Source organism: Panicum hallii, chromosome 6 (assembly GCF_002211085.1).
Source record: "Panicum hallii strain FIL2 chromosome 6, PHallii_v3.1, whole genome shotgun sequence".
Lineage (NCBI taxonomy): Eukaryota > Viridiplantae > Streptophyta > Magnoliopsida > Poales > Poaceae > Panicum > Panicum hallii.
Genome location: NC_038047.1, coordinates 39343675 through 39355673, shown reverse-complemented (window position 1 = coordinate 39355673; position 11999 = coordinate 39343675). Strand labels below are relative to the sequence as shown.

General features: G+C 49.0%; 1 protein-coding gene across 1 annotated transcript; it reads right to left on the bottom strand.

Annotated features, from left to right (window-relative positions):
* Nucleotides 1-108: 108 nt before the first annotated feature.
* LOC112896721 (respiratory burst oxidase homolog protein E-like) lies at nt 109-7814 on the bottom strand. The gene is made up of 14 exons (XM_025964833.1): nt 6882-7814; nt 6637-6796; nt 6445-6493; nt 6091-6204; nt 5511-5996; nt 3768-4190; nt 2459-2554; nt 1839-1954; nt 1571-1741; nt 1315-1474; nt 1039-1227; nt 822-950; nt 640-718; nt 109-540 (listed from the first exon to the last, which is right to left on the bottom strand). Exons 1-14 carry the CDS (start codon nt 7588-7590, stop codon nt 431-433), a joined length of 2991 nt encoding a protein of 996 aa, XP_025820618.1. The 5' UTR covers nt 7591-7814; the 3' UTR covers nt 109-430.
* Between the last annotated feature and the right edge of the window lie 4185 nt (nt 7815-11999).

Below are 11999 nucleotides of genomic sequence, written 5' to 3'. Positions count from 1 at the left end.
AGTGCATCTGCCTCAACTAATACAAACCTGTGCCGGCATGCTAGTTGGTTCATCATCTGAGGCATAAGTGAAGAACCGATTTGATTTCTGCACAATGCCAGTGAGTAATAAAGTAACCATGAACAACTAATTGAATGATATACATTCAGATTGGTGGCCTCAGTCTCTTGTATGCTTAGCATACAATGAGTAGCTATGAGCTATACATGTATACCTGTAGTAACCAATGCCTGTCTCTGTCTGAGAACACCACGGCATATATTTAGTTTTTTACCCTCTCATTTTGTTAAGAAAAATGCTTCTAACTACCCTCTGCCTTATACTATCTACATTTACATATGGTGAAGAGGGTCAGTTTGCATCTATGCAAAATTCGTGGCTGTTTTATCGGTATCTACTACTACTATGAAATTCAGGAGTGCATTCTCTATCAGAAGTACTCCTTATGAAAATCAAAGCGTGTTCCTGTTCTGTGGCTCATGTCAAGTGACAGTTTCTTCAATTCTTTGGCAAGTGTAGGTCTCCCACAGTAAAACACCCCTGCATCCATAATAAAATCTTATGATCAAGAACTACAATCTCTTGAGGCATGCTAAATTGCTAGTGGTTATTTGAGGGGGAGAAAGTTAAAAATATTACCAACTGTGGAATTCGGGTGCTTGGAAGCTATTCTTGTGAAGACTTCTTTCCAGTTTGGTCTTGCAAAATGTGTCCTGACCTGAAACGTGAGTACAAATCACATGTTCAATTTGCAATCATGTTCATCAAATTCCTCCCAGATTGATCATGATTCTCTGTTTGCTCAAATAAAATGTGTTTACCCTTGTGCCTGATACAATGTCTACACCATGCTTGGCATGGTTCAGGGCTTGTACCATTGACAGTAGTGTCGTCCTTGCATCACGCTCCTCATACACGCTTGTCAGGTAGTTGTGCAGCTCAATGACACCCTGCTTGAGCCATCAGGAACCCCATCGTAACTCATAAATACATCAACATTTGCAGGGACAAGGCACACGGAAAGGACAGAGACTTCACCTTCTTGTCCATCTCAGCGACCTCGTTCATCACCCCCTTGAACCACTCGAATGATCCCGGCTCCCTTGTGACCCAGTAGAAGTGCGCGCAGCTTGTCCGGTACGCCCGCCTCTTGTTGCTGCTGGTCGCCGTGGACACGCCGAAGCTGTTGGCACTGTCCTCGGACCTGCTGGTCTCCATTGCCAGGTCCTGAAAGGTTCAGACAAGAGCGACAAGTCAGGCAAGCAAGATTTAGTCACATAAAGCTGAAACTGGATTCTACAGGCGAAACTGTACCATCAGCTCATCAGCAAGCTTGATATTGTTCAGCAGATCTCTCAGGATGCTGATAAAAGGCGTGGCGCCGATCCCGAGGCCGACGAGGAGTAGCACATCATAGTTCCTGAAATCCTGCGCAGGGGCGCCATAGGGGCCATCGACCAGCAACCTTGGCGGACTGCATCAGAGGCAAGGCGTTGCTCAGTTTCATTACATCAGGCTGGGATTAAACAGACAAAAAGAGGAACAGGATCGGTTGGAGAGTGCACGGAACCTCTTCTGCTCTGCCACGCCTAGCTCCCCGAACGCGGCTCGCCTCGGCACGCTCGGTGTGAAATAGTTCTCGACAAAGATGCGCTTGAGCTCTTGAGTCCAGTCTCCCCTGGTCTGGATGTGGACACTGATGTAGTCATCCCCAGGAGCTGAAGTGATGGAGAAAGGATGCCTTGCAAGTGTGCAAAAGTGTCAGGGATAACTGTACTAATTACCAAACGGCGAATATTGGCGGCAAGGGTGGTTGATGAATGAAGAGTCAAGCATACCATTCAAATGGAGATATTGTTGGACACTGGAGAAATATGTACTGCCCGCTTCTGTAGCGAAATCCGTAGGGTTTCGACATTGTTATGGTCAAGACGTTCCCTGGTAGAAGGCACACCTGAGTGAATAAGAGATCTGTAAGAACATGCATAAACCTCGTTATCTAATTCCATCTACCAGGTATTTCAGTATTTGTTCAATATTTCTCATCTTGTTTCATCCTAAAATGATAAGACTTTTGACATGAAGTGACTAGCTAGTGATGGGCAGTTGTTCTAAATGAGACAAATGTTCAGTTAAGCCTACATGACCTCATTACATATCCTAGTGCCACCATGACCTAGCACCATATCCCCCATCTTACTGTCCACATGCCAGAACCTTCCATATGACTCTGAAACCTTCCATTCTCCAAAGGGCAATGGTGGTTGCAACAATTTGCAAGAGACAACTGACGACTAAACCAAATCTGCACATGCCCCTGGGTGCATATTACACTCTGCTTGTCTTTTCGACCAACTGACGATGATAGGGTGATCGTTTTTTTGTCAGTGAGTGTTCCGACTGATGCTTGACATCCAGATAATGAGATGCTAGATGAGCTCTTGGATGATTCAGTTACCTTGAGGATCTTAACAGCGTACGCCTTGGATCTGAAGGCACGTAGCGTCCGCTCCCCGACGTAAAGCACCAGCGGTACAGAAATGTACATCCATGTCTGGAGATGACCAAAGGGATCACACTGTTAGCATCAAGTTTCTTGTAGGAGAACTGCTCCGTTACATTAAGAGAGAATAAAGAGGTTCAGATAAACTGAAGACTGTGCCACTAAATTTCATGCAAAAACATGGGTGAAAAGAGAGTGCAGAAAGCAATGCTCAGTTACAGTGCTAACATTTTAGCATACAACATTGTTCCAAGATCCAAGTAAAATAGTACAGGTTAATTTGAACTGAATCAAGAACATTCAACCACTCAACAGTTCGGCAGCTGTCAGATTCCCAGCATCTTCCCTTTTTTTTTGTGCGAATCGATTCCTAGATACCACATCCTTGACAACTTTACATCGAACACTCCTAGCTTGGTCTGGTCACTACAATCATTGTAGCATTGTCCAGCCAACATGTGGCGATGCAAAAAGTTTTATTTTTTTAAAAAAATCAGGCAATTCGCAATCGTTGCTGACTGTGCAAGGGATCAGAAACAGAACAATCAAAGCCAGATTCATCACAAGTCTAAAGCGAGTGTACTCTTGTAAATGTGGAGGAGACCACATTGCCCATGCCATGGGTGTCAACCATGCAAGTCTACATGTCGTTGAACAATGATCACATTCACTATTTGTGGCTGATGGTCAAGTCAAAACTCCTGTTTGCATGGCCATGTGCGGTCTAGATTCTAGACAAAACAAAATGCTATGGGCTTTGAGCCTTTGACAAATGTGGTGCTGAAAAAAAGAGCCAATTTTTAGCTTTAGTCACAATATCTAAAGTTTTACTTAGATATAAACTTTAACATGAAAAAAATATTTCACAACATGACTATTCTTTTTAAAAAATAATATTATATTGTTTCATATAGATTTTATGCAAGTGATGGTGGATCCCGTCCACTTCCGGAGACAGACGTGTACGCGTATCCGAAACGACACATCAAAACGCTCTTACTGGCTAATTAGCTGGCCCAACGGATCAGCAGTTCATTCATGATCCCTGATGGTACGGGTGCAGAGGCCATGGCAATGGCTATGCCCCACACCAATTAAGCTGCCTCTATCCGTTAACCCAACAAGGTTGATGCAAAAGTGATTGATTGGCCAGCTGACAAGCACGCTGGCTTAATGCTAAGCAGATACGGTCCAGGTCCGATCCGACCTGAACAGGCCACCAACCAGCAGGGCTAGATGTTGGAAGGGAAGCGAAGAAGCTCACCGTCCTCTGGTACCACCTGTCGACGAGGAACATGAACCAGCCGTGGACGAGCAGCAGGAGGTAGACGACGATGAGCAGGTGGTGCGAGTACCAGAAGGCGTTGAACCCGGCGAGGTGCATGCCCAGCGGGAACGGGAGCCGCAGCCGCCGCCTTCCGCCGCCCTTGTTGGCCGCCATCTCCTCCCGCTTCCGGAAGGGGCGTGTGGCCAGGGTGAAGGAGACGGCCATGAGCGTGACCATGACGATCCCCGTGACCCCCTCGGCGCCGGCGAGGAGGCCCCGGTAGGTGGGCCGGTCCCGGCCGAAGAAGCGCGCCACGAGGCGGTACTCGTCGGGCCCCGACGCGATCAGCCGCGGGAAGTCGCACGCCAGGTGGTTCCCGGCGTGCAGGCAGATGCCCAGCGCGATCGCCGTCGCGATGATCTGCATCAAACTCCCAGTACATGGTAAAAGTAAAAAACCACCTCAACCTTTTTCATTTTAAACTCTTTCAATTTTATTTTTTTTATTTCAAACAAAAAGAAGATCTATCATGATTCATGAGTAATTAGTAATGACAAAATGATTATAATTAGTGGATGTTCGCGTGGGTCGTGATGGTTGATGATGACCGCACGCTAAGACGAGATGTAATGCATCTCTAGGGCTCCGCATTAAGAAAGGAATCGAGGCGTTAATAACAAGTGGCAAACGCGGCATCAAATCAGAGGGCCGGGCCCAGGAAATCTGCTTCTCCACACTTGCCGTCTTGTCATGCTAATCGCATTCCTCAATTGAAATATTTATTAGCAACTGTGTTAGTTGTCTAACCACTAAGACCAGACTCAATGGAGTTTCATAAAAGTTTCATGGGCACTAAATTTTGCTGATGTGCTCGTATTACGAGGAAAAGAGAAGGCAGAGTTTCTTGGGATGTGAGAGAAGTTCATCCCCATGGCACTTCCCCGGCTCAGTTATTAAGTTTTTGCTCTTGGTAACTGTGCAAAGTTTCATGCATTGAGACTAGCCTAATTGCATGTAGGAAATATAGTTTTAACATGCTGAAAGTATTTTTTAAAACAGATACTGTATATCAATAGCTTTTCAAAAAATCAGAAAATAGCAACAAAAAAATTAAGATGGTGTAGACGTACGTAAACTAGTTTTTTTTATCGAATTAACGGTTTTTTAGGTTGAACTTTTGCCGGTGAAATGGCTGAAGTAAAGGTGAATACTGAATAGTGCACATGTTGAACACTGAAACCAACATTTAAGCTTGGCATTGTATTTAGCCCGACCAAATCATAGCAAGCTCACTGTTTGCACGACCAAACGCAACGCGACGTGGATCAACGCCTATTGCGCGCACATTTTCAACGCGTTTCTCCAGGAGGGGTGGACGGGGCCCACCTGGCAGCGGAGAACCCTGTCGGTTCGGCGACTTTCGTCGGATCTGAAATTTTGCGAGGGCCCACCGCGAGCCCAAAGTACGCTAGGTACTACGCCACGGCCCGCCCGCGCCCGAGAGCCGAAAAAGTCACGCGGCAAAGCCGCACGAGATCCAAGCCCGCCAGGCCCCACGCGGCAGCGGCCCAATGATTGGCCGCGCGACGCAAGGCGCCGGCGACGGCCGCCGGCGCCTCGCCACCGACGGCGACCGGCCGGCGACGGCCGCCCCCAGCCCCCGACGCAAAACAAAAAATATACTCGCTGCTAAGGCGCCCGCGTGTCAGCGGCAGCGCGCAGAGAGCGCATATATATTACCTTGTGGAAGGCGATGCCGTCGTCGAAGGGGACGAAGTAGCGCGCCCAGGTGGAGCGCAGCCACGTCAGCGTGTTGCGGCAGACCGGGAGGAGCACGAGCGCCATGTTGAGCTTGAGCGTCTCGGCGGCGCCCTTGGCCGTCGGGAGGCAGTACCCCATCACCCGGAACGCCGCCGACCGCCGGTACTGCACAAACCGCCACGCGAACAGCGCCGCCATCGCGGCCGCCCACAGCGCCAGCACCCACGCGCGGCGCCAGCACTCCGCCATCGCCACGCGCGCCCTCGCCGCCGCGCGCCGCGGGCTCCACCGCCGCCGCATCCGCGCGCAAACCTGCTGCTGCTGCTGCCCCGGCGGCGGCTGCTGCCCGCCCGCGCCGCCGGCGCTGAGGCCCTGGCTCCACTGCGCCGCGCTGCCGCTGCTCATCGCCCGGCTGTAGGTCATGTACGTGTCGCGCTGCAGGAGCAGCGCCTCCAGCTGCCACAGCTGCGTACGTGGCGGGTCAGCGAGAAGTCTACCGACACGTGGGCGCGTACAGCAGCAACGGGTGGGTGTATTTGCACGTGCATATACAGTGTACCTCTATGTAGCCGAGGTTCTCCGGATCGAGCTCCTCCATGATGAGGGCGGCGTACTCCGCCGCCTGCTCCTTGAGCTTCGACAGCTTGTTCGCCGACGCGCTCAGGACGATCAGCTAAGGGGAAAGTAAAAAAAAAAACTTTTTTGTAGTTAACCACACGCTCGAAATCAAATTTAATTACCGGCACAGTGAAATTCCATGCGTAAACTCTCCCAAGGTGATAGTTACAGGCTTACAGCAGTGCCAGTGATACTGGCATGTTACTTTCAACTACTGATAACGATTTCCTCAAAAAAAAACTACTGATAACGAAACTCTGTCGACTGATTAATCCAGTGAGCTCAACTCGATTACCTCTTGCACTTCCTCCCTCGTGATCCTGCCGTCCACGTTGGTGTCCACCCTGAATTCGAAAAAGAATTTGATTTTCATGCCAAGAACGCCATGAGCAAGCAGCAAGAACTTGTGTTGAACGATCGGGGGTGAAGGAGCTCTAGGATTCATGAACAGAGCAACAGGATAGTTGAGTGGTGGGGTAGAGCGTACATGTCGAAGAAGATTTGGAGGCGCGCGTCGAAGCTGTGGTCGGAGATTTGGAGCCAGAAGTCGTAGAGCTCCTCCTTGCTGATCCGCTCCAGGTTCTGCCGCCGCCGCCGCGCCAGCGCGTCGAAGATGCCCACCGCGAAGTCCTTGGAGTCCACCATCCCTGCAGCCAGCCGCGCCAATGCCGTCACGGTGATCGCGCCGACAACAATCCTGGCCACGGGCGGCGGAGGATTCTTCGCACGTACCGATGCAGTCGCCGAAATCGTCGCGGGCGAGGAGGCCGTCGCGCGCGAGCGCGTTGAAGCGCTCCTCCACGCGGCGCCAGAGGTCGCCGCCGCCGGCGTCGGCGGAGGAGGACCCCGTGGTGCGGCTGATGAACCGGAGGCCCTTGAGCGCGCGCCGGGCCCCGGACCGCGACCGGTTCAGCCGCGCCTGGACGCGCCGCCTCTCGCGCGCCGCCAGCGCCGCCTCCCGCACCGCCTGCTGGTCGGACGCCGCGGCGGGGGCCGGCGGCGGCGGGTGCCGCTGCGACGGCGACGGCGACGGCGACCGCAGCCACGCGAACTTCCTCCGTATCCGCGATGACGTCGACGAGCACCGGCTCAGGCTCCGCGCGCCGTCCGGCGTGCGAGTGCCGCCGCCGGCCAGCGACGTGGGCCCGTAGAGCGCGGCGGTGGTGGGCGTGACGCTGCGCACCACCATGGACTCCTCGTCCAGCTCCAGCATGACCTCCACGAGGTCGCTCTGATCCGCGAGGAACGCCGGCAGCATTCCCTCCGCACCGGCTCCGCCTCCCGCGGCGGACGTGGACGCGCCGAACTCGTCGCTGTGCGCCGTGATGAACGACTCATTGTCTGACGCGTCGGTCTGGTCGTCGGCGAGGTAGTCCGCGATGCGCCGGCGCCAGGTCCGCCGCCCGCTCCCCGACGACGACCCCCGCGACGGCGCCCACATGGCCCCCTAGCTAGCTAGGCTTCTTCCCGACGCCCCTGCTGCCCCCGCAGCATGTCCCCGCGGCCCGGAACGCCGCTCTGCTCGGCTGGCCTCGCCCCTGCTCAGCTCAGGTGATCACCTGCTTGTCGCGAGCAGCGCTGAGCTGGGAGGCGATGAGAGCCGGGCAGGCCGGGCGATGTATAATGCCGGGCGTTCGGCGCCGCGACCGGTGGTTGGGATTCGGTGCGCCGAGTCGCGGACGCTGCCAAGCGGACCGGATAAAAGTAGGCAAACGGTGGGTGTCGTGTGACACGGGCCTTCATCTACGTAGCTCGTACAGAGGCCATGGAGGGCTTCGTATCTTGCAAAACCATGCTGGCAACGCTGGAATTTGTTCCCGAAAATTCGACTATCTTTACTCCAAAATTTGAGTGTTCGACTGTCTATCTGATAAAACTTATACAATTTCGTTTCAAGAACAAGATACAACTTATACAATGTTCTCGTGAAAATTTCGCGATGAGATTGCATTGTGAGTAGCTAACTGACATGGCTACCTACTTCCTTGGTATGTTTCTGTTCTTGTTTTGTTGGCAACTGAATGTGCAGTGATCAACTGCGGCAGCCGGTGACGCAGCAAGCACTGAAATCGACCCGAGCAAGTTGGAGGATCAGACCAAATTGCGCACTCTGATCTTGGGTCAGCCCCAGGAATTTGAAAATCGTGCAGACAAATTAGCCCATGTCAGTCTGCAGATTGTGCTACAGTTTTGAGGTTGCAAAAGCAACTGCAACAAATCTTTCAGAAAAAAAAAAGCAACTGCAACATACAAGACTCAGGTCTGAAAACGTGTAGTGCACGGGAAGAACGGTGAGCCCCTGCATGACTGCACCCGCTGAATTCTTCGCAAGTGCTATCTGCCTGTCTGCAGGATGATAAGCTGAGCTACCACTACCAGTGTCCTCTGCTTGCTTGGGCTGGAATGCTGAATCCAGCAGCTAGCTACACTGAGCTGCTTGGCTGCATCTGCTGCAGTTCTGCACTGAACTGCTACGCCTGTAGCCTTGCCTGCAGAAGCGGCTAAAATGCGCGCTGCTCCCAGCCCCAGCTCGATCGGCATCGACTTCCATGGCGCCCATATGTCGGAACAGGGAGGCACAGCACAGTGATTAAGACCCTTCAGCGTGTGATTGTAGGGGGTGAAAATTGGTTAGCCTTTTTTTTCACCTATAACCAAGCATGATGGCCTCGCCGTTGGAGCTGACAGCGGCCAGCGTCTCTGTTATGAAAGCCACGGCGTAACGGACCGACGCTGATGGAGTGACGAGGTAGCATAGCCGCAGAGGCAGCGTGAGGAGCACGGCTGCCATGGCCGATAGCAAATCTGCCTCGATCTCGACAGGTGCTTGCATTTGCAGACGATCGACATCTTCCTTTCAGCATCTGAAGAGAACCATGGTGCTTCCTGTCTTCAAGGGTAAATTGGCCATTAGAGTCTGTTTGCCGCGTGTTCAGAGAGGTTGCACGGCGTTGCCAACCTCATGAGCAATCGATTAGTTGGGTCACACAGATCCCCTATCCCTATAGCAGGGCAGGATTATACGCATGAGTCCTCTGGAGAGAAAATGTGCATGACTTAACAGTGACACCTGGGCTTGTTCGGAAGAGATCCTTTGGAAGTGACTTTTTGAAGGAGTCATTACGGTGGTTCTCTAAGATAAACTATATGGAGGAAGTGGTTTTGGACGTTAAATGAAGAATCAGGAGAAACTAGCTTTTTTCAGCGACCGTAGTTCATTTCATAGAATCACTTCTCAGCATCACATCGAAGTGATTCGGTTTCGAGCAAACTGCCGTTTGGCAGAGCTTCCTAGAATCATCCTGTGCTGCTTAGAGAGCTCTAGCTTACAGGACTTGCATTTCCCTCCAAAAAGAACAAAACATTTAATTTGCATGCTTTCTTGAAGCAATGGCGTGTACATACTTTGCATGTGAACCTGGGTTTAAAGCCCTAATCTATCTTTCCTGCTTTTCTCCATGGGGCAGCATGACAATCATCATTCACATGGCAATACAACAGAGGGCCTTCTTTAGTTGTTGCCACATGCTTATCGATCCTTTCGGGGGCTAACCAATGAAATCGAGTCCGCTCATGAGCACGCGATCGACCATTAAATCGACAGCTGAAATCAATTAATCGGCCAAGAATTAATGTGGCGATTCCTTCTGTTCAGTTCGCGAGAATTAGGACAATTATTCCTTTCTGAAAAAACAAGCAAACAAATTCTCTGAAATCGTATCAGGCGTATTTGTGCTTCGAAACGATGACTCCATCCATCGATTGGGCGATGATAAGTACTAGGAATCTGTGCGTGTATATCCGTATATGCATGCGCGTATATCCAGAGTACGCAAGCTCCGTGGACAAGCCTGCTACCGTACGTGCTACAAATTCTTGGCACAAGAGTACAAGACGATGAACAAAAATTTTCACACACTAGAGGCATCGTAAGTGGGATTTTTAGGATCCATGGATAGACTCGAGCGCCAATTTTTAAATTAAAAAAGAATATGATGCCACCTCGAGATTTAATTTGGCTTTCACTTCACAATGATAGGCTTAAGACTTATACTGTTATCTCCTGGAAAAAGATTCATAACTATATATCCTTTTTCTGTAGGTTCATGTAAGGCAAAGCTTGCATGATCAAGCAAGCATGGTTTTTCTTTTTCCTCGAACACAAATCCCTCTGTTTAATTCCAAGGATAATGTAGTACTTGTTTTGAGAACATGCCTATTATATAGCATATTAGTTAGCCTACTACTGTTACCAATCACCATATGCGTCTCATACATAGGTATGACTTTATGTGAGGGGTACTTCTGGTATATCAATTTTTAGATTATACACTGCCTCGAATCAAATAAGCATGTCCTGAAATATAATGGCATTTTGATTTGTCATAGGTCAAACTGTTGTAAGTTTGACCAAATTTATAGAAAAGAGTAATAATAATATTTTGAATGTCAAATGAGAATATTTAGTCCATTATAAAATATATTTTTATAATTTACTTATTTGATGCGTTAGATGTTAATATTCTTCTCTATAAATTTGGTCAAACTTAGACTACTTTAACTTAGTACAAACTAAAATGCTTTATATTTTAGGATGGAGGGAGCAGCCGATTAATCTAAGCTTTGATGCTATTACATTCTATGTATCGCGCGCGTTAGAATATTTGGAAAAATATACAAGGGCACTTGTCTAAAAACATAATTTCCTAATAAGTTTAAATTTATTATGTTTTTACTAGTAATGATCGAAATAAAAAAAAGAAAAGAAATAAAAACTAGGAATGAAATTTGTGTTGTCAGGATTGCATCGATGTCTAGGGCCACGCTTAATTATCTGTCACCGGAATCCATGTATGATTGACACTTCAAATGCGTGCTCAAACACGTACCAGAGAGTAGTTGTGTCTGTCTTCTCGCTCGATCCAGGTTAGGACGGCAACGTGCCAGTCCAAAAGAGTAGTGGTCACGTATGATGTAATCATGTAACCTCCGTGCAATATACTATCACACACACACACAAGATAGGCTGCCAAATGCCGATCGACAGATGCACAGATTGATAGCAACGGTGATGCAACGAGATGGTGCTCTGAGGAGGCAAAACGTCATGGACACTTCGGATCGGGACATGCATCATGAACTGTGCTGTCGTACGTGTAGACAGCACATGAGAAAGTTCGTCTTCGTTTCTACACCGCTGATGATCAGGTGGGCGTCATCGTAGCGAACTGTTTCGGCGCCATATTTTGGGTTTCGTCTGGTCAAGGATAATACTTGTGACGTGAATAAGATTAGCACTGGGCATACTGATGCACCTTTAATTTCATGAATACATGTACTTCTTCCAGTTTCCAAATATTCGTCACCCTTAACTTTTGATCACATTGTTTGGCAATTTGTCTATTCAAAAGCTTAGTGCAAATACCCAAGTGTAAGTCATGTTTAAAATACCCTTGGTAACAAAACAAGACACACAAAATTATATTGACATAATGATATTTAAGTATAATGGGAATGGTCAAACTTAAGATCAAAAAGTCAACGGCGACCAATATTAGGAACAGGGAGAGTAATTTATTTGTCAATATACTACAATTAATATTGGGAATGGGCATTTCACAAAAAAGAAGGTATGTGTTGTACATTGGTGCCATCCATGGAGGAATTAGGAATGCCAACGGGGAAAGGATTTTCTAAGTCAAGTTGTTTTTCTAAACTGAGCTTAAAGCTTCTAACAAGCTGAAAATTTTCGCTAATTGAGATGAGACATTGGGGGAAAACAAGAGTAAATTTGGTGGAATCTAGTTAAAATTCTCGGTTCAGCTTTAAGGTGTTGAGAATTGGAGATTT

Coding starts and splice junctions, on each gene's coding strand:
- LOC112896721 (XM_025964833.1), bottom strand. CDS start 7,590: ATGTGGGCGCCGTCGCGGGGGTCGTCGTCGGGGAGCGGGCGGCGGACC. Junction 1,475..1,570: donor GGCGTGGCAGAGCAGAAGAG/GTTCCGTGCACT, acceptor CCTCTGATGCAG/TCCGCCAAGGTTGCTGGTCG. Junction 1,228..1,314: donor AGCTTGCTGATGAGCTGATG/GTACAGTTTCGC, acceptor TGAACCTTTCAG/GACCTGGCAATGGAGACCAG.